General features: G+C 52.2%; 1 protein-coding gene across 2 annotated transcripts; it reads right to left on the minus strand.

Moving 5' to 3' along the window:
* Window positions 1-6,467: 6,467 nt before the first annotated feature.
* Window positions 6,468-22,059, minus strand: TNIP2 (TNFAIP3 interacting protein 2). Of its 2 annotated transcripts, none has more exons than XM_024246350.3 (6): window positions 21,691-22,059; window positions 12,792-13,082; window positions 10,577-10,666; window positions 9,827-10,075; window positions 9,536-9,655; window positions 6,468-7,345 (listed from the first exon to the last, which is right to left on the minus strand). In XM_024246350.3, the coding sequence occupies exons 1-6, from the start codon at window positions 21,964-21,966 to the stop codon at window positions 7,082-7,084; spliced, it is 1,290 nt and encodes a 429-aa protein (XP_024102118.2). In that variant the 5' UTR covers window positions 21,967-22,059; the 3' UTR covers window positions 6,468-7,081. The 2 variants fall into 2 exon arrangements, with proteins under 2 accessions (XP_024102118.2, XP_054410894.2); XM_054554919.2 differs by having other exon boundaries at window positions 21,626-22,027.
* Window positions 22,060-22,364: the final 305 nt, after the last annotated feature.

Raw genomic sequence — 22,364 nt, forward strand, 5'->3', positions numbered from 1 at the left:
TCAAGTGATTCTCCTGTCTCAGCCTCCCCAGTAGCTGGGACTACAGGTACACACCACCATGCCTGGCTAATTTTTGTATTTTTCGTAGAGACGGTGTTTCACCATGTTGGCCAGGCTGGTCTCAAACTCCTGACCTCAGTTGAGCCGCCCACCTTGGCCTCCCAAAGTGCTGAGATTACAGGCATGAGCCACTGCACGCAGCCTAAATTTTAAAATTAGCAGAAGGAAAAATAAGTGGATTTGAAGATAGGCCAATGGAGATTTTGCCAGCCAAAGAACATAGAGAAAAAAATAATGAAAATAGTCTCAGAAAAATGTGGGACACCATTAAGCATACCGGCATATGTGTAATGGGAATATCAAAAGGAGAGCAAAGAGCAGAAAAAAAATATTCAAAGAAATAATAGCCGAAAACATCCCAAATTGAAAAATAGTAACACACATCCCAGAAGTTGAAAATGTTTATATTAAAAAAGAAGAAAGATCTCCAATCAATAAAGTAACTTGTCACCTTAAGACACTGGAAAAAGAGCAAACTAGGCCTAAAGTAAGCAGAAGGAATAAAATCATAAAAATTAGAAATTAATGAAATAGAGGATGCAAAAATAATGGAGAAAATTAACAAAACCAAAAGTTTTAAAAAGGTAAAATAGACATCTTTAGCAAGATTGACAAGAGAAGGATTCAAATTACTAGAATCAGAACTGGCCACACCGAAATAATAATGATTTTAAAGGAATACTAGAACAACTATATGCCAGCAAATTTGGTAATTTAGATGATGTCTTAGTCCATTCATGCAGCTATGACCAAATATCACAGATTGAGTAATTTATAAATAATAGAAGTTTATTTCTCATAGTTCTGGAGGCTGTGAAGTTCAAGAGCAAAGTGCACCAACAGATTCAGTGTCTGGTAAGGACTCTCTGCTTCCAAAGTGGCACCTTGTTGCTGTATCTTCATATGGTAGAAGGGCAAAAAGGGGAATTAAGGTGATCCCTTCAACCTCTTATAAAAGCTGTAATCCCATTCATGATGATGGAGCACTCATGATTTGAACACTTCCCAGAAGGCCCCACCTCTTAATACTATCACCTTGGGCACTAAGTTCTAACATATGAACATATAAACCATAGCAGATGAAATGGACAAATTTCTAGACAGGAAGAAACTACAAGAACTGACTCCAGAAGAAATAGACAATCTGAATAGACCTATAATGAGTGAAGATGTTGAAATAGTAATTTAAAACAGGAAAAAGTACCCACAAAAGCTCAAGCCTAGAATTCTTCACTGCTGGATTTTACCATACAGTTAGAGAAGAATTAAAACCAATTTTTCAAACTTTCAGAAATAGAAGAAGGAACACTTCCCAACTAATTCTGTGAAGCCAGTATTACCTTGATACCAAAACTAGACAAAGACATCACAAGAAAACTACAGACTATTATCTCTTATGAATATTGATGCAAAATTCCTCAACAAAATACTAGAAAACCAAATCCAGCAATATAAGAAAAGAAATATACACTGTGATCAAGTGGAATCCCAGGAATGCAAGGGTGGTTCAATATCCAACATATAATTAATGTAATACATCATATTAATAGAAATTTTAATTGCACGATCATCTCAATAGATGCAAAGCATGACAAAATCCAACACTTTTGCACAATACAAACATTTCACCAAGTGTGAATAGAAGAGAACTTCCTCAACCTGAAGAATGACATCTACAAAAAACTCACTGTTAATATCATCCTTAATGTGGTGAAAGACTGCATGTTTTCCCCCTAAGATCAGGAACAAGGTGAAGTTATCTGTTTTGCAGTTTCTATTCAACATTGTGCTAGAGGTTCTAGCCAAAGCAGTTAGGCCCAGGCAGGCAGATCACGAGGTCAGGAGTTCAAGACCAGCCTGGCCAACATAGTGAAACCCCATGTCTACTAAAAATACAAAAATTAGTTGGGTGTCATGGCGCACACCTGTAGTCCCAGCTACTTGGGAGGCTGAGGCAGGAGAATCACCTGAACCCCAGAGGCAGAGGTTGCAGTGAGCCAATATCATGCCACTGCACTCCAGCTTGGGCAACAGAGCAAGGCTCTGTCTCAAAAAAAAATTCGGCTGGGTGTGGCGGCTGACGCCTGTAATCCCAACACTTTGGGAGGCCGAGGTGGGTGGATCATGAGGTCAGCAGATCGAGACCATCCTGGCTAACATGGTGAAACCCCATCTCTACTAAAAATACCCAAAAAAAAAAAAAAAAAAGCCCTGTGTGGTGGCAGGCGCCTATAATCCCAGCTACCAGGAGGCTGAGGCAGGAGAATGGCATGAACCTTGGGGGGGGGAGGGGGGGGAAGCGTGCGGAGCTTGCAGTGAGCCGAGATCGTGCCACTGCACTCCAGACTGGGTGACAGAGTGAGACTCCGCCTCAAAAAAAAAAAAAAAAAAAAAATTTTTTTTTCAGGGACCTTCTATCTCAGTAAAATTTCTAAGGCTCCAGTGATGTGGGGCCTGTCAAGATATTCCTTCCAAGGTGAAGGATAAGTTGCCTCATTTGGTCCCTTCTACAACCAAGAAGAGCCACAATGCTTAGTGGTTCTATTTGGATTTTGGTGACAACACATTCCTCACTTAGATGTGTTACTCCAGCCCATTTATCTAGTGACCCAAGAGGCTGCCAATTTTGAGTGGTGTCCAGAACAGGAGAAGGCTCTGCAACAGGTTCAGGCTGCTGTGCAAGCCGCTCTGCCACTTGGGCCATATGACCCAGCAGATCCAATGGTGCTTGAGGTGTCAGTAGCAGATAGGGATGCTGTTTGGAGCCTTTGGCAGGCCCCCATAGGTGAATCACAGCGGAGGCCTGTAGGATCTGGAGAAGATGGCCCCGCCATCTTCTGCAGATAACTGTTCTCCTTTTGAGAGACAGCTCTTGGCCTGTTACTGGGCTTTGGTGGAAACTGAACGTTTGACTATGGGTCATGAAGTCACCATGTGACCTGAACTGCCCCTCATGAACTGGGTGCTTTCTGAACCATCACCATAAAGTAGGTCGTGCACAGCAGCATTCCATCATCACAGAGAAGTGTATATGCGATTGGGCTCGAGCAGGTCCTGAAGGCACAAGCAAGTTACATGAGGATGTGGCTCAAATGCCCATAGTCTCCACTCCTGCCACCCTGCCTGCTCTCCCCCAGCCTGCACCCATGGCCTCATGGGGAGTTCCCTATGATCAGTGGACAAAGGAAGAGAAGACTAGGGCTTGGTTCACAGATGCTTCTGCACGATATGCAGGCACCACCCAAAAGTGGACAGCTGCAGCAGTACAGCCTCTTTTTAGGACATCCCTGAAGGACAGCAGTGAAGGTAAATCTTCCCAGTGGGCAGAACTTGGAGCGGTGCATCTGGTTGTGCACTTTGCATGGGAGGAGAAATGGCCAGGTGTGTGATTATGTACTGATTCATGGGCTGTAGACAATGTTTGCCTGGATGGGGCCTGGAAGAATGGGCTTGGAAGACAATGGTCAGGGGCTTGAAAGAAGCATGATTGGAAAATTGGTGACAAGTTTGGAGAAGAGGTATGTGGATGGACCTCTCCGAGTGGTCAAAAACTGAAGATATTTGTATCCCCTGTGAGTGCTCACCAACAGATGACCTCAGCAGAGGAGGATTTTAATAATCAAGTGGGTAGGATGACCTCTTCTGTGGACACCACTCAGCCTCTTTCTCCAGCCACCCATCATCGCCCAATGGGCCCATAAACAGAGTGGCCATGGTGGCAGGGATGGAGATTACACATGGAGATTCAGCAACATGGACCTCCACTTGCCAAGGCTGACCTGTCTACAGCCACTGCTGAGTGCCCAATTTGGCAGCAGCAGAGACTAACACTGAGCCTCAATATGGCACCATTCCTCAGGGTGATCAGCCAGCTACCTGGTGGCAGGTCGATTATATTGGACCTCTTCCATTATGGAAAGGGCAGAGGTTTGTACTCACCGGAATAAGACACTTACTCCTGATGTGGGTTTGTCTATCCTGCACGCAGTGCTTCTGCTAAGACTACCATCCATGGACTCAACGGAATGCCTCATCCACCATCATGGTGTTCCACACAGCATTGCCTCTGACCAAGGCACTCACTTTACAGCTACAGAAGTGTGGCAGTGGGCTCATGCTCATGGAATTCACTATCTTACCACGTTCCCCATCATTCTGAAGCAGCTGGATTGATAGAACGGTGGAATGGCCTTTTGAAGTCACAATTACACCACCAACTAGGTGACAATACTTTGCAGGGTTAGGGCAAAGTTCTCCAGAAGGCCATGTATGCTCTGAATCAGCATCCAATATATGATATTGTTTCTCCCTTAGCCAGGTTTCACGGGTCCAGGAATCAAGGCACTGAAGTGGAAGTGGCACCACCACTCACCATCACCCCTAGTGATCCACTAGCAAAATGTTTGCTTCCTGTTCCCACGACATTATGGTCTGCTGGCCTAGAGGTCTTAGTTCCAGAGGGAGGAACGCTGCCACCAGGAGACACAACTGTTCCATTAAGCTAGAAGTTAAGATTGCCACCTGGACACTCTGGGCTCCTCCTACCTTTAAGTCAACAGGCTAAGAAGGAGTTACGGTGTTGGCTGGAGTGATTGATCTAGACTATCAAGATGGAATCAGTTTCGGCCGGGCGCAGTGGCTCACGCCTGTAATCCCAGCATTTTGGGAGGCCAACGCGGGCGGATCACGAAGTCAGGAGATCGAGACCATCCTGGCTAACACGGTGAAACCCCGTCTCTACTATACAAAATACAAAACATTAGCCAGGCATGGTGGCAGGCACCTGTAGTCCCAGCTACTCGGGAGGCTGAGGCAGGAGAATGGCGTGAACCCATGAGGCGGAGCTTGCAGTGAGCTGAGATTGCACCACTGCACTCCAGCCTGGGCGACAGAGCGAGACTCCATCTCAAAAAAAAAAAAAGGTGGAATTAGTCTCTTACTCCACAACGGAGGTAAGGAAGAGTATGCATGGAATACAGGAGATCCATTAGGGCATCTCTTAGTATTATCATGCCCTGTGATTAAGGTCAATGGGAAACTACAACAGTCCAATCCAGGCAGGACTACAAATCAGGAATGAAGGTTTGGGTCACTCCACCAAGAAAAAAACCACAACCTGCTGAGGTGCTTGCTGAAGGCAAAGGGAACACAGAATGGGGAGTAGAAAAAGGTAGTCATCAATAACGGCTACAACCGCATGACCAGCTGCAGAAACCAGGACTGTAATTGCTGTATTTCCTCCTTTTGATAAAAAACGTTTGTGCATGTATACACCAGTACTAAGAAAATCTCTTCATTTTATTTCCTTTCTCCTTTATCGTGTGACATAAGATTTATTGACTTCACATCAGCATTTAAGGACTGTCACCTTGGCCGGGCGCAGTGGCTCACGCCTGTAATCCCAGCACTCTGGGAGGCAGAGGCAGGCGGATCACCTGACGTCAGGAGTTCGAAACCAGCCTGGCCAACATGGTGAAACCCCGTCTCTACTAAAAATACAAAAATTAGCCGGGCATGGTGGCGGGCACCTGTAATCCTAGCTAATCGGGAGCCTGAGGTGGGAGAATCACTTGAACCTGGGAGGCAGAGGTTGCAGTGAGCTGAGCCGAGATCACACCACTGCACTCCAGCCTGGGGAACGAGTGAAACTCCGTTTCAAAAAACAAAAAGTATTGTTACCTTTATGTAATAAATAGTATTTGGGTTGGGGATGGGTGCGTTTCCGGTTGTATGAAGGATAGTTGTATTATGTTAGGCATAACTGTGACTTTATTTTTGTCTTTATTTGAAGATTATTATCTCAGGAATATGTATGGGTTCAAGTTGACAAGGGGTGGACTTGTGATGGTTAATACTGAGTGTCAACTTGATTGAAGGATAGGAAGTGTTGATCCTGGGTGTGTCTGTGAGGGTGTTGCCAAGGAGATTAACATTTGAGTCAGTGGGCTGGGGAAGGCAGATCCACCCTCAATCTGGGTGGGCACCATCTAATCAGCGGCCAGTGCAGCCAGAATATAAGCAGACAGAAAAATGTGAAAGGAGAGACTGGCCTGGCCTCCCAGCCTACATCTTGCTCCGTGCTGGATGCTTCCTGCCCTTGAACATAGGACTCCCAAGTTCTTCAGTTTTGGAACTCGGAACTGGCTCTCCTTGTTCCTCAGCCTGCAGACGGCCTATTGTGGGAACTTGTGATCGTGTGAGTTAATACTTAACACACTCCCCTTTATATATCTATCTGTTCCATTAGTTCTGTCCCTCTAGAGAACCCTAATACAGCCAGGCTCCCACTGACCCCCTTGTCTTGGTGCCCTGGCAGAAGGCAACAGCAGGAGTGTTTTCCCATGCCAGCTGCTGTAAATACTGCTCAGTCCCTGCACCCCAGCTTCCAACACAAATTCTCACAGCAGTCACAGTAGCAAGAATGTTTATTATAAAAATAGGTGAATAAAATAAGTGTGCTTTAACTTCCAGATAGATGACAAATGCTACTGCAATGCTGTTTCTCAGTGCAGACATGTGGCTCGCAATGGCGGGGGTGGCCACCCTAGTGTGATGTGCAGCTGCAATACTCCATTTGAATGGTTCAAGGCAGAGAGGAGACACTTTATTCCATAGAACAGGATGGGGCTCCCACCCTGGGGACCATACAAGTGACTCCTATAGGTAGCCACCCCTTTCTGGCAAGCTGTGGCATACCCGGGTGCAGGCTGGGGGAGGGGCCGGCACGCTAGCACCAGATTGCTCTGGCTTCAGCCTGATGGAGACACAGACTGGGACCTCCCTCTGCCAGATGTTCCTGACCCCATCTCCACCTCCAGCCTCCAGCCTCACTGGCAGTTCCCTGTGACCCAGCCTGTTCCATAGCCAAAGGGACCAAAGTGAGTGATCACAGTGCCCCGCATCTATTCTAGGGGCCTTGGCTCTCAGTAGAGCTCAACCCATGGCATCTGAGAGCACCCACCCTGTCCCTGAGGGCAGCTGCGCCGGGCCAGGGGATCCCAAGGGCACGGGTGAGTCTCCATCACTGGCAGCACTCGGCCACATGCCTGAGGAGCTCTTCACCTTGCTCGTCACTGAAGCACTGCAGGCAGTGAGGGCACTGAAGGTCCCCCTGGCCTCTCTGGGCCGCGCCAGGATGCCCGCCCTCTGCAGGGGGTTCCAGCTGCTGGGACCCAGTCCCAGGCCTCCAGCCACCAGGCACCATAAGCTCTAATGCATCGGTGGCCAAGTACTTGGCAGTTTTGCTCCCAGCGTGAATCCGGCGGGCGTCTGGCTCTCGAGAATCCTGGAGAAAAGGCAAGGGTCTATTTATGTGGGCTGTGCTGAAGGTCACAAAGCCGGGTCTCAGGTTCCAGCAACTAGAGGCACTTCATCTATCCCTGAGCGGAACTTCAGTCCCTCACTTTGCTTCCTGCTGCGCCCCAGAGCCCAGACAAGGGGGTGCTCAGTGAATGACTGAGGAGATCACACACACACTCCCTCATGTGCTCATGAAGAAATAGGCCCTAGCGTGGTCCACTCCCCAACCCCTTGGTGGAAGTCCTGTTCAGTTGGACCCATCGGCCCTAAGAGACCCGACTGAGAAGGTGGCCCTGATGACGTGGCCCAGGCACCACCACGGAGTGGAGGTGGCGGAGCCTCTGGTGGGGAGCTGGGCAAACTGAGTCCCAACCCTACTCTGCACCTCCTCTATGGGGCTTGGGGGTGCTGAGCACTCTGGGGCTCAGGGGGTACTTCAGTAGCAGCAAGATGTGTCCCTGGCTTGGCCCCACCAACCACTTGGCACGACCTGGCACGTGTTCTCCAAACATCCGTCCTGAAGCACCGCAGCCTGTGGCCCTCACTGCTTGCCTGGGAACTTCATTCCAGCAGGCCTTGGTGCTTTCACTTCCTGTCTGAATGTGGACTTTCCCCAGTGGGACTACAGCTTATCACCCATGTCTTCAGCACCACTGTCCCTGGCTGTGCCATCTAGGGACTGAGCAACCCTCGAGGGGCCACACGCTACTGTTGAAAGGGACCCAGAGGCCACTTAGTATAAGGTCTGCAGGCCCCACCAGAAACTTTACCCTTGGGGTAAGAATCCGGGCCTGCAAGTCTGGAACCAGTTCATCTGGTCCGAAATCTTTGAGAGGCGGCCTGAGACCATCCTCACGATTGTACCAACAGTGATCCTTGAATCCAAATCACATGCTTCCTTGAATTCATGAAGGCCAGAAAAACCACAGGCAAAACCATATCCCAGGAAAACCCACATGTAGTTCTGTTGCAAGATGTTCCCATTCCTGCCCAGGGGACATGCTGAAGAATCCCTGTGCCAGGGACTTAGGAGAATCCGAAATTGGGGGATGGGGAGCTGCCCACACACTCCATTCGGTGATACCAAGAAGGCTGCGAGGGCTGGGCAGGGGCTTAAGGCAGGGCCTGCTGTGGCTGGTGAAGCCTCCAGTGCCTCCTTGTCAGCCTGTGAACTTAATGCAGGGAGACACAGTCCCCCGCCAGGTTCCTCCTCCATGCACGAGTACAAACTGCTGCCTGTGGCCAGCCCTCTGCTGCGGACTTAGTCCCAGGGTGTGTTAGAAAAAGTGTCCACCATGACTCTCCTGTCCCTTCATGCAGAGGAGAAGCAGAAACCACTAAGGCCCAGTGGCTGCTTGGAACAGGGCAGTGGGGGTGGCCTCACAGCCCCAGGGTCCCTGTTCACACCCTGAAACACGGTTGGCATCCCGGCTCCAGCCCGGGACGCATCGATTCTCAAGAGGCATCACTACTGTTCAGTCTGTGCCAGGAGAGGAAGCCCTTTGAGTGGGGCCCAGGCTATTCCCAGGGCCAAAAGTGTGTTAGGTACTTGATGAGGAGCTAAATAAACAAACTTCTCCTGGATTATTGCAGAGCACAAGTCAGTGAGGAGAAGGAAGAGGCCATGGGTCATACACTGAGGAACTTCATGGGTTCCCATTCATGCCAGGCCTCCCTCAAGGTACCCCATAGTAGGAAAAGCACTGAGCTCAGGGGTGGGGTGAGGGGCCCGTGGCCTGCAAGGCCCAGCTCCATGTGCCAGGCTGAGCTGGGGATGTTACTGGACACCCAGGGGCCATCACATCTACATGACAAGGTAAGCGGGGTTCCCGCCTCACAGACAGGTCAGGACATGTAGGGAGCTCACACTTTGAGGCCCGAGACATGCTCTCTCTGACTGCATGACAGTGGCGGACGGGCCCTGAGGACAGCCACCTCTGCTAAGACAGGCCGCCATGCCAGCCTCCTCCATAACTAAACAGTGTAACAGGGAGGCTTTCCACGACCACGCCCAGGTACCAGGCCAGGTGGCTCTCCCCAGAGCAGGGAGGGGCCCACCACAGCCCTCATCACCAGCAAGTCAGGGCCTTGGCAGACACAGAAGGGCTCTAATCTCATGAGAAGAGAAACAAAAACACTAACCCTAAGCAGGAAGAAAAACGCCCTCATACTCTACCTGTCTCCAGGACACCTGGTGCAGCAAAGAGGTGACCTTTTCCTCCAGTTCTTGAATCCTACTTTGAGCCCGTTCCCGATCGGCCCTTTCTGACATGAAGTCATCCTTGTAAGCGAGAATCTGAGGAGAGGCGAGACACACATTTCTGCTCAAGGAAGGAGGAAGCGTCCCCACCGTGACCACTGCCCGCTCAGTGCCACCAAGGCTTCAGCCCAGCCTGTCCCATGATCTCAGCTACCACCGGCCAGCAGACATCTGGTCGGTGCCGTCCGGAGCCCGAGGGACAGACACCTGCTGTTCCAGCATCTGCACCCGCTCCAGCGCAGCATCCCGCGCCGTCCTGGAGGCCGCCAGCTCCTGCTTCACTTCGGCACAGTCATTTATTTTCTCTTCCAACTGTCTGTTGAGCCGGGAGATCTCCTTCCTCATCAGCTCGGGCTCGTGGGGGATCTGCAGCCCCCTGAGCTGTGCATGGAGCCCCCTCACGTATTCGTCCCTGCTGGCGTCATAGCGCTGCCACTTGGCATTGAGGTCTTCAACCTGAAGAGGTGGAGCCAGAAAGCTCACAGTGAAGTCAGCTGACAAAGCCGCTCAAGCCAGCACCCAGTGTGAACTATGTATTAGCAGTGATTCGCTGAGTGAGAGCTTCCTCTTAAATAGAAGCTGCCCCTCCCTGTTTTGTAGAGAGCAGACACTAGGCCCGCTAGAGAATCCTGAGGCACCGTGATGACACCCGTACGCAAACAGCATAAACGGAGGTGGACTCGGTGCAGCTTTGCTGTCTTAGAAAATGGACCTCCTGCTGCTAACTCTTGCATCTCCTTTACTGACTTGTGGATTAATTTTAGGGACATGGAGATGAACAGGACATGTCCTGTACGTCGTTTTAAGCAAACAAGTCCAGTCTCTAGCGACTGTGTGTATCTAGTCTTAGTGGCCAGAGGGCGGGGGGCAACCTCTGGGCATCAGCCAAGGAAAGAACCCTCACTTACAGTTTGTAAGCCGTGTGTTCTTCTCAAACAAAATGTGAAAGACACTCACGTGAGTCACCTTCTGTTTTAACAGTCGATTTTCTTCCTGCAACTTCTCAATAACACTCTGGACAGAGGTGTGCCCACCTGTATGTTCTGACTGCATGAGGAAGGGACAGAGAGAAGACACTCTGTCACATACAGCAAGAGGGGAGAAAACTGGACTCAGAGGCTGAGGCTACAGATTATCACTGTGTCCCCCAATGCAGCAGGTAGTGATCATTCATTTGGTAGAGAAGCAAAGTAGGGACAAGGGACCACCTTCTCCCTGCCCAGGCCCACCCCCACCAGGCCCAGGCCAGAGCCCGGATGGAGGGTCTTCAGGCCACACCACCTTTGATACTGTCCTTATCCCGTCCCACCTACCAGTTTGAGCTGTTTGTCTTTTAAATATTTGGAATGTAAATATTCTAAAGCCATAATGTCTGCAGGGATTGGCACGCCAGACACGATAAAGTCTTCTCATTGCCAGAGATTTGCCATTATCACAGACTGCAGGGAAGGCAGGAAGCTGAATCCCACTGTAAACTAGAGCATCTCCAGCGAGGGGGCCCCCAGCTGCCCAGGGGGGGCCTGGCCATGCACCCTGCTTACCTCCTTTGGAGTCCATGACGCTGTCCTGTCTGCAGACAATTGGGTTCAACCAGGTGATTCTGGACACAGCAATCTAACCTCTGCCCCACGCAGGGTCAGGAGTCACGGAAGCCACAACCCAAACCAACCCCCAGTAACAACTACAGAGCTGAATGAAAAGTCTCCTGAAACTCGTGTGTACCCTACAATTCTGACTGTATCTCAGTGACATAATTTTTGAGAATTCCCCTCGAATGACAAAGGAAGTGCATGTCCTAACGCAGCCTACACCGGGAAGCCCCGGGTGACTCAGCTGAGTTCAGGGCTGAGAAGTGACACTTATTTAGAGACTGTGATGAGGGCCTACCCTGCCACTGGCCCCACCCCCGCCTCAGGCTCAACACTGTGTGTGGCTCCTTTCAAATCCCCAGAGGGAAAGGACACAGTGACTCAAAATCAGACCAGAACACCCTGCCTCCGCCCAGACGGCACTTTTCCTCTGGTTCCTGAATGCAGCTGTGTCCCCTCTGAGGTTCCCCACCTGGAATCCACCCAGCTGAGGTGGGCAGTTCTCAGACCAAGCTTCTCCCCAGTGGGCGCCTCGGTGAAGCTGCTGATGGGTGTGGGATGTACTGTCTGCCGCAGAACATCCCAGCGCGTGTGTTTCTGCATGAACCTTGGTGCTGCCTCAGAGAATTGCCTAGAAAGGACCCGAGCGAGAGGCCCTGTGCCCGGCAGTGTGAGTGAGATGGGGCCTCAGCCTGGGTGAGATGTGCACGGAGTGCCTCCATTTCCCTGCCTGCCACACACAGACCACCACAAGCACCAGCAAGATGGAAGGTGCCTGGCTCACAGTGGCCCATACCACCTGGCACACAGATGCCTTGGGCCACCGCTCCCCTACTCTTCTGCCTAGGAGCCCCCTGGTTTCTCCTGATGCTGAAACTCCCACAGTCCTTCTCTCTCCCACTAGACCCCACAGAGAGCTACAGCCCAGATCCAGCCTATCCTGGAGGTCCAGCGAACCCTTTTTGGCTCTCACTGTCACTTGGCGCCGCTGCCCCCTGGCACTTGCTTTGATGATGAGGAGGCTGTGGCCCTGAGCCAGGTCTCCAAGCTTGTGGGAGGCCATGCTGCTGGCAAGGACATGCCTAAAGCCAGCTTTGGAGATGGCAGTTCCAGCTGTGCCTAGATGCACTCAGACACACTAAGCCTGAAGAAGGCGGGCACTCACGGTCCTTCCAGGAGTTTGGGGTGTGGAACTGGAGGCACTCCCCATCCCCAGCAGTACCACCTGGCTCTGCTTCAGCTTCCTCAGATGGAGGATGTGACTACACTTCCTCCAGGCAGCTCTGCCACCCTCAGCTCTTCCTCCTCATTCTCAGCTGAGGCAGATGAAAGCCAAGTGCCATCTCCCACCTGGCCTGGTGCTGGGCAGTGAGGTGGCTGCCTGCTTTCCTATTACATTTTGCATGTTCCATCATTTTAAAAGAAACCCTTGGATGAGCGAGCTTTGCCCCATCAGCTGACTCTCGTTACTGAGAATAGAAGTGGGTTCTGGGGCGCCCCCCGACCTCTGTGATCAGGGGCCTGTAGGCGATGCTCCCAGCACACAGGGGTCTTCACCACACTCTGCTTACACTGTGGCCTACCTGGTCAGGACTTCTCTCCCCCACATTCCTTTGTGCATGCTGTCGTTCATCCAGACACTTGGCCAGATGCTGACACATGTGGGCGGTGGCGGTCAGCGTCCTCTGCAGCTGATGGGTCTCGTTAGCCAAGGAGCGGCACAGGACGTCACTGGCGGCCCGGGCGCGCTCCCCTTCTGCCATGCTTCTCCGTAGCAGGACGACTTCCTTCTCTCGCTCATGTTGGGGCTGGTTCAGCAGCTGCTGCATCTCCCTCTCTTTTTCTTCTAGTCGCTCAGTCAGCCTCTCAATTTCCTAAGTGGAAGATTTAAAAGCACAGTTTACTGAATTAAAAGAAGCAGTGTCAAGAGCAAATGTTCAGAAAGCAAAAGGAGACTTGGCGTGGATGCCCCATCACTAGACACAAACAAAGCTGACATGGATGCCCCATCACTAGACACAAACATACTCAGAAGTCAGGCGTTTGAACTAACAATCCTGGCGTGGATGCCCCATTACCAGACACAAACATACTCACTCAGAAGGTGGGTGTTTGAACTAACAATTACTCACTCAGAAGTCGGGCATTTGAACTATTAACTCTGGAGTTTTTCAGCCTACAATGTTCTGTTCTGAAACTTCATCTTAACTTTTTTTTTTTTGAGACAGAGTTTCACTCTGTTGCCCAGGCTGGAGTGCAGTGGCACAATCTTGGCTCACTGCAACCTCCACCTCCCAGGTTCAAGCGATTCTCCCACCTCACCCTCCTCAGTAGCTGGAATTATAGGCACCCGCCACCACCAAGCCCAGCTAAAAATTTTTTTTTTTTTTTTTGAGACGGAGTCTCGCTCTGTCGCCCAGGCTCGAGTGCAGTGGAGCGATCTCAGCTCACTGCAAGCTCCGCCTCAGAGGTTCACGCCATTCTCCTGCCTCAGCCTTCCGAGTAGCTGGGACTACAGGCACGCTCCACCACGCCCAGCTAATTTTTTCTATTTTTAGTAGAGATGGGGTTTCACCATGTTAGCCAGGATGGTCTCGATCTCCTGACCTCATGATCCGCCCACCTCGGCATCCGCCCACCTCAGCCTCCCAAAGTGCTGGGATCACAGGCGTGAGCCACGCCTGACCCAATTTTTGTATTTTTAGTAGAGATGGGGTTTCACCATGTGGGCCAGGCTAGTCTCGAATTCCTGACCTCAGATGATCTGCCCACATCGGCCTCCCAAAGTACTGGGATTATAGGGGTGAGCCACTGCGCCCAGCCTTTTTTTTTTTTTTTTTTTTTTTTTTTGAGGCAGGGTCTCACTGTTACCCAGGCTGGAGTGCAGTGGCACAATCATGGCTCACTGCAGCCTCAACCTCCCCAGGCCCAAGCGATTCTCCATCCTAACCTGAGTAGCTGGGACTACAGGCACGTGCCAGTGTGCCTGGTTAACTTTTTTGTATTTGGTAGAGACAGGGTCTTGCTGTGATGCTCAGGCTGGTCTTGAACTCCTGGACTCAAGAGATCCACCCGCCTTGGCTTCCCAAAGTGCTAGGATGACAGGTGTGAGCCACCACGCCCCGCCAAATTCTATTTTCACAAGCAAGTTCATAATTTTAGATTTCATATCATCAAAATGTTTTTTTGAGATGAGGGTCTCGCTATATATAGCCCAGGCTGGTCTTAGACTCCTAGGCTCAAGCAAATCCTCCCACCTCAGCCTCCTGAATAGCTGGGACTACAGGCTCAAGCCACCACACCCAGTTATCATCCAATTATCAAAGTGGCAATTCCAAGCACTTTTTTGATAGGAAAGGTAGAAATTCCACTGTGGTGGGTAACCCCAAAAAGATGTCCACAACCAAACCTCCCATTCCCTGGTATCTGGGAATGAAACCTTACTTAGAGATAAGGTCTTTGCAGATGTAATTAGTTAAGGTGAGGACAAACCGGATTAGGACAGGACTGGTGTCCTTATAAGAAGACGGAAGTCTGGACAGACACACAGAGAGAAGAAGGCCATGTGACAACAAAGATAGGAGTGACGTCTTGTCCTGTGGATAAAGGCCAAGGAACACCAAGGATTGGTGGCCCCCACAGGAAGCTGAAGAGGTGAGGAAGGGTCCTTCCCTAGAACCTTGAGAGAGAGCCCATGCCTTGGTTTCCGGCTTCTGGCCTCTAGAACTGTGAAAGATTAAATTTCTGTTGCTTGAAGCCCCCCAGTTTGTGTTACTTTGTTACAGCAGCTCTAGGAAATTAACACACTTAACCCCAATTACTTCTTAAAGAATTGAAAAAGGTTCTTAAAATGACAATTTTTTTTTGAGACAGGGTCTCGCCCTGTCACCCAGGCTGGAGTACAGTGGTACCATCATGGTTCACTGTAGCCTCCACCTCCCAGACTCAAGTGATCCTCTTGCCTCAGCACCCTAAGTAGTTGGATTACAAGTGCATGCCACCGTACCTGGCTAATTTCTGTATTTTTTGTAGAGACAAGGTTTCACCATGTTGCCCAGGCTGGTCCTGGACTTGAGTGATCCGCCTGCCTCAGCCTCCCAAAGTGCTGGGATTACAGGCTTGAGCCACCACATCTGACCTGACAATTTTTTAATACCTGGCCTTAAATTTGTGCTTTTCCATTTTCAAAGAATCCTCCAAAATAAACAGTACATGACATGAAGGAGGTGAAGCAGGCTCAACTAGTCCATCCCACAAGTGAAGAAACAGTTTCAGAAAAGTCAGGGAGGAGCCCAAGCTTCCCCCAGAAGTGGCAGGAGAAGGGTCCAGCCTCTGTCTCTAGTACTTGAGGTGAGAAGGGACAGAGACCAGGAACCTAGAATGTTCTCTTCACAATGGAACAAAATACTAAGCCCTATTACTGTGAGAACCCTGATTATGATTATTATTATTATTATTTTAGAGACAGGGTCTCGCTCTGACACTGAGGCTGCAGTACAGTGGCATAATCATAGCTCACCGAAGCCTTGAACTCTTGGGCCCAAATGATCCTCCCGCCTCAACCTCCCGAATAGCTGGGACCATGGGCTCGAGGTCAAGGCTGCAGTGTGCTGTGATGCTGCCACTGCACTCTAGCCTGGGTGACAGTGAGACCCTCTTCAGGGATAAAGGACTTTGGGCAAAAGCTGACGTCTGGTTTTTTTTTTTTTAATAGAGACAGGGTGTGGCTATGTTGCCTAGGCTGGTCTTGAACTCCTGGCCTCAAGCAGTCCTCCTCCTGCCTCAGCAGGGGTCACTGTGCCCAGGTAAAATCTGATTTCGGAGCCTCCTTCCTGCGTTGGTCAAATGCTGACAGTAGGAGAAACAAACAGCTCCACAAACAGTAGGGCAGCATGTCCACAGCTCGCAGATCCTGAGGGCGTGGCTCTCTCTTGCCTCCACATCCTAGTACTCAACACTGAGCCAAGCCCCACACAGATGCCCAGTAAATGGGAATAAGACTGGGCCATACAGAGACAGATCAGGACCCAGGCTCTATGCTCAACCCGTGGGGACGGGCCAACCCTGCAAAGGGCTGCCCCACTCATCCTCTCCTCAGCAGCATGAGGGCCCCAAGACCCCTCCAGCCCCCGGGCTTCTGGAATTTGTCACTGGCTCTGAAGTTGCAGAGATTTGTGCTGGTTTATCTGTCTGAGTGCCTTGTCCAGTTAGTAACAGTTCTTAGGACACAACAGCACCTCTACCACTGTGGTCAGAAAACAAGGTACATGCTGGAGTTGTGGCTCCACACACACAGGCACAACACATAGACTAGTCAGCGACTGGGCTGACATCTCTCAGGAAAGCCTGTCGCTGGGACCCACAACTCCACAGCTCCACGCTCAGAACACAAAAGTGTAAACAGCTCTATTAGTCTTGTGGATTGGCCTTAAAAATAAGCAGCTCAGTGGCCTCTTGGCTTTCAGCACTGCTGCAACAAAGTATCACAAACTTGGTGTCTTAAACAACAGAAGTGTATTCTCCCCAAGCCTGTAATCCCAGCACTTTGGGAGGCCAAGATGGGAGGATCACTTGAGCCCAAGGGTTGGGACTAGCCTGGGCAACATGGCAAGACCCTGTCTCTACAAAAAATATGAAAAACATGCAGGCATGGTGGTGGGCGCCTGTAGTCCCAGCTACTCAGGAGGCTGAGACAGGAGGATCACTTAAGCCCAGGAGGTCAAGGCTGCAGTGAGCTATGATCGTGCTACTGCACTCCAGCCTGGGCAACAGAGTGACCCTGTCAAAAAGAGGGGAGGGGAGGGGAAGGGAGGGGAGGGGAGGGGAAAAGAAGAAAGAAAGGAACCAGGAAGGTGGCCCGGGGCGGTGGCTCACGCCTGCAATCCCAGCACTTTGGGAGGCTGAGGCGGGTGGGTCACGAGGTCAGGAGTTCAAGACCAGCCTGGCCAACATGGTGAAACCCCGTCTCTACTAAAGATACAAAAAATTAGCCAGGCGTGCTGGTGGGCGCCTGTAGTCCCAGCTACTCGGGAGGCTGAGGCAGGAGAATCGCTTGAACCCGGGAGGTGGAGGTTGCACTGAACCAAGATCCCGCCACTGCACTCCAGCCTGGCGACAGAGCAAGACTCAGTTTAAAAAAAAAGAAAAAGGAACAAGGAAGGAAAGAAAGAAAAGAAGAGAAGAGAAAAGAAAGAGCCAAGAAAACAAGCAAAGCAAAGCTAAGCTAAGCTGGAAGGGAAAGGAGGCTGATACGCCAGGACCAGGCAAAGCCTATGAAGCTGGTCCCTAGAGTGGTGACACGATGGGGTTGGGCAGGACTAGGTTGCACAATGAATTGGTGCCATTATTCCAGAAAGTATTAACTGGAGGGGCTTTGTAAAGTTATCCACTCAGGCCTTGTGTTACAGATGAGGTAAGGTCTCAAGTCCAGCTGTGGCTGCACTGAGGACCACAATTCTCTGGCCTGATCTTGCCCCATCACACACTGACCACAGCTTGATCACAGATGCACTGGTCAGCTCCTTCACACCCTGAGCCTCAGCACTCTCTCTGGGAGCCCTCAGTCCCTATTGGTCCAGGGTTCCTGCTCCTAATGGGCTCACTAACATGGCCATAGATGAGAGCAACCTAACAACGGCTTGCTTCCTGCTGTGTCTTTAACTCTGCACTGCCACCTCAGTGAACCCAGGGCCTGCAGGAGGTGACAGACCTCTCCATTCTTCCACAGGTTCCGTGACTGACCTCGGATTGAATGTTGGGATGAGCAATAAATATGTACTTGCATAAAATACCAGATAAGGCCAGGCACAGTGGCTCATGCCTGTAATACCAGCACTTTGGGAGGCTGAGACAGGAGGATCCCTGGATGCCAGGAGTTTGAGACCAGCCTGGGCAACATCATGAGACCCCTTCTCTACAAAAACTTAAAAAGTTAGCCAGGTGTGGTGGCTCATAGTCCTTGTGGTAGGCTCTTCGCCTATAGTCCTAGACACTCGGGAGGCTGTGATGGGAGGGCTGGTTGAGCCCAGGAGTTCAAGGTTACAGTGAGCTACGATGGCCCCAAGGCATTCCAGCCTAGGTGGCAGTGTCACAGACCAAGACCCTGTCTCTAAAAAAAAAAAAAAAAAAAAACAACAAAAAACAAACAAAACTAAATCATTAAAATGTTCCTTAAATAATTAAAAATCCCATGCTGGGCATGGTGGCTCATGCCTGTAATCCCAGCACTTTGGGAGGCCAAGGCAAGAGGATCACTTGAAGAAAGGAGTTCTAGACCAGCCTGGGCGATACAGCAAGATCCCGTCTCTACAAAAAAAAATAAACAAAATTAGCCAGGTGTGATGGCACAGTCCTGTGGTCCCAGCTATATGGGAGGCTGAGGCAGGAGGATCACGTAAGCCCAGGAGGTTGAGGCCGCAGTGAGCCATGTTTGTGCCACTGCACTCCAGCCTGGGTAACAGAGACCTTGTCTCAAAAAAAATAAAAATAAAAATCCCAAAACAAAACCTACATGCTTACATGTTGGGAAGACAGGACCAGGGCCAGTAATACTGGGACCACAGAACTAATTCTATCTGAGGCTACCAGGAAGCTGCAATAAGCTGCTTGGTGAGTGGCCAGACACATAGGACACCGGGGAACAGATGTGAGCTGAACACCAATGGCCACAAGACTGCAAGTATACTGCTCTGGTTTTAAGGTCCCTGCCTCCTCTGTCCCACCAACATTCTGGAGATGACTTTAGAGTATCCCTCCTGGTCCTTGGTCTGTACTTATCTGGGGCTCCTGGCATCCACAACTCTAAAACCTGTTGGTGCAGACCAGGTGACCTCTAAACTTCCCTTCTGCTCTAGTGAGTCAGGATGTACCTTCCAGAAAGAGGGACAGAGTGGAACAGGGGAGACACTGGCTGCTGAAAGTATGTTAAATGATGTAGGTACTGACAACCTAATATTAAGTAGAACTGTATACACAGCATGAAAACAACCATGCCAAGTGTACACACATCGTATACACAGAGGAAAAACAGGAAGAAGGCATGCCAAGAGATTAACACTAGTCATCCCTGCACTGTGGGATTACAGCGGCTATTTTATTCTTTATTTTTCAGATATTCAAAATTGTTTTATAATTTTTTTTTAAAAGACATGTTTCTTTTTCTCTCTAAAATCAGGCTGTGGGGACAACCCTGGAGACAAAAACTGTCTTTCACAGACTACTGCCTTTGCAGGCTTAGTTTCTTTCCTGGGAAAACTAGGATAATAACCATGAATCAAATGGAATAACAGATGCCAGAGCTCACCGAATGTTTCAGATGCTTGCAAATACTATTGCACAAAAAACTGTTACTTATCCTGCTGTTGTGCTGCTTATAGTTTATCATTAAAAACAGACATAAACATCATAGACAAGGACAAAGAGAAGAAAGTTAGGATTTGTGTCTTTTTTTTTTTTTTTTTTTGAGACAGAGTCTGGCTCTGTCGCCCAGGCTGGAGTGCAGTGGTACAATCTCGGCTCACTGCAAGCGCTGCCTCCCGGGTTCATGTCATTCTCCTGCCTCCGCCTCCCAAGTAGCTGGGACTACAGGCGCCCGCCACCACGCCCAGCTAATTTTTTGTATTTTTAGTAGAGATGGGTTTTCACCATGTTAGCCAGGATGGTCTCGATCTCCTGACCTCGTGATCCAGCCGCCTTGGCCTCCCAAAGTGCTGGGATTACAGGCCTGAGCCACTGCGCCCGGCCCCTTGTGTCCATTTTTAATTTAATTTTTTCAGACAAGGTCTCACTTTGTCACCCAGGTTGGAGTGCAGTGGTGCGATCTTGGCTCACTGCAACCTCTGCCTCCCAGGCTCAAGTGATCCTCCCACCCACCTAAGCCTCCCTAGTGGCTGGGAGCACAGGCACACGCCACGATGCCCGGCTAATTTTTTGTACTTTTTGTAGACAGGGTTTCACCATGTTGCTCAGGCTTGTCTCGAACTCCTGGGCTCAGGCCATCTGCCCACCTTGCCTCCCAAAGTACTGGGATTACAGGCGTGAGCCACTGCACCCAGCCTAGGATTTGTGTCCATTATCAGACACGGGCTGCATTTGCCATTGCTCCCAGCATAGAGTTGAAGCGCCACTAGTGAAAGCCACACGCACGGGTGAGGGCTGGAAGGGACTCTAGAACACAATATGAGTACACTGACCTTGGACCCAAGACACACACGCGTGCGTACACACACCATACACACCCCTCAGAATGTGTCTCCCGCACACACACTTCAAAACACCCCTAAGAACCAACCGGAACATACACAATACACACACACACACACACACACACCCCTCAGAATGTGTTCCCACACACGAACCTCAAAATACCCCTAAGAGCCAACCTGAACATACACCACACACACACAACCCAAGAACTGCACCAACCCCCCTTCCTCAGAACCCAGTGCCTCCTCACCATCCCCCCAGGACCCAGTGCCCTCCCAACCCCCCAGGATCCAGCATTCCCTTATCCCCTTCAGAACCTTGCACCCTCACCCCCCAGGACCCAGAGCCCCCTCACCTCCACCACGACCTGGTGACGCCTCAAACCCCCCAGGACCCAGCACACCTCAGCCCGTGGTGTCCCCTTATCCCACTCAGGACCTGGTCCCCCTCTCTCCCCTAGGACCCAGGGGTCCCCTCACCCCCCAGAACCTGTTGCCCTATCACCCCCAGGACCCAGCACCCCCTCACTCCCCAGGGACCCCTCACACCCCAGAACTCAGTGCCCCCCAACCCCAGGACCCAGCACCCCCTCAATCCCCAGGACCTGGTGGCCCCTCAGCCCCAGGACCCGGCACCCCCTCAACCCCTCAGGACCCGAGGCCCGCTCAACCCCAGGACCCGGTACCCCCTCAACCCCCAGGACCTGGTGGCCCCTCAACCCCAGGACCCGGCACCCCCTCAACCCCTCAGGACCCGAGGCCCGCTCAACCCCAGGACCCGGTACACCCTCAACCCCCAGGACCTGGTGGCCCCTCAACCCCAGGATCTGGTACCCTCTCAACCCCTCAGGACCCGGGGCCCCTTCAACTCCCAGGACCCGGTGGCCCCTCACCCCCAGGACCCGGCACCCCCTCACCCCCAGGACCCGGCACCCCCTCACCCCCAGGACCCGGCACCCCCTCACCCCCAGGACCCGGCACCCCCTCAACCCCTCAGGACCCGGGCCCCGCTCACCCACCCAGGACCCGGCACCCCCTCACTCCCCAGGGACCCCTCACACCCCAGAACTCAGTGCTCCCTCACCTCCAGCACCTGGTGCTCCTCAACCCCTCAGGACCTGGGGCCTCCTCACCCCAGGACCCGGCACTCCCTTACCCCCAGGATCTGGCGGCCCCTCAACCCCTCAGGACCCGAGGCCCGCTCGCTCACCCACCCAGGACCCGGCGGCCGCCACACGCACTCTCGCGCCCGCAGCTCCTCTGGTACCCGCCCTCGTACCTGGCGCATCTGGGCCTCGGCGGCGCCGCCCTCCTGCCGCCGCAGCTGCTCCCGGAAGCGCGCAACCTGCTCCAGCAGCGCGTCCACTAGGGACGGCGCGGCGTCCCCCTCCAGCGCGGTCAGGCGGGCGCGGAGGCGAGCGATGAGGGCGTCGCGGGCGGCGAGCTGGTCCTGCAGGCGGCGCAGCCGCTGTCCGGCCTCGTGGTACAGGGTGCAGAGCGCGGCGGCTGCGCGCGGGGCCCCCTCCCAGCCGCCCGACCCCGGGTCCCGGGACATGGCTATAGGCCTGCCCGGGAGGCCGCGCGGCCGCCGGCAACTTCCGCGCCCAGGCCCCGCCGGCTGCCGCCCTTCCCGGAACTTTCCCCGGTGGGCCCCGCCCACCCACAACAGCCCGGCCCCGCCCCCCCCCGCGCAGCCCGCCCCCCCCCGCGCAGCCCGCCCCCCCCCGCGCAGCCCGCCCCCCCCCGCGCAGCCCGCCCCCCCCCGCGCAGCCCGCCCCCCCCCGCGCAGCCCGCCCCCCCCCCCGCGCAGCCCGCCCCTCCCCCGCGCAGCCCGCCCCTCCCCCGCGCAGCCCGCCCCTCCCCCGCGCAGCCCGCCCCCCCCCCCCGCGCAGCCCGCCCTCCCCCGCGCAGCCCGCCCCCCCCCCGCGCAGCCCGCCCCCCTCCCGCGCAGCC

The sequence above is a fragment of the Pongo abelii genome, chromosome 3 (assembly GCF_028885655.2).
Source record: "Pongo abelii isolate AG06213 chromosome 3, NHGRI_mPonAbe1-v2.0_pri, whole genome shotgun sequence".
NCBI lineage: Eukaryota > Metazoa > Chordata > Mammalia > Primates > Hominidae > Pongo > Pongo abelii.

Coding starts and splice junctions, on each gene's coding strand:
- TNIP2 (XM_024246350.3), bottom strand. CDS start 21,966: ATGTCCCGGGACCCGGGGTCGGGCGGCTGGGAGGGGGCCCCGCGCGCA. Junction 10,076..10,576: donor TAAAACAGAAGGTGACTCAC/GTGAGTGTCTTT, acceptor CCACCTCTTCAG/GTTGAAGACCTCAATGCCAA. Junction 7,346..9,535: donor ACCAGGTGTCCTGGAGACAG/GTAGAGTATGAG, acceptor CCTTTTCTCCAG/GATTCTCGAGAGCCAGACGC.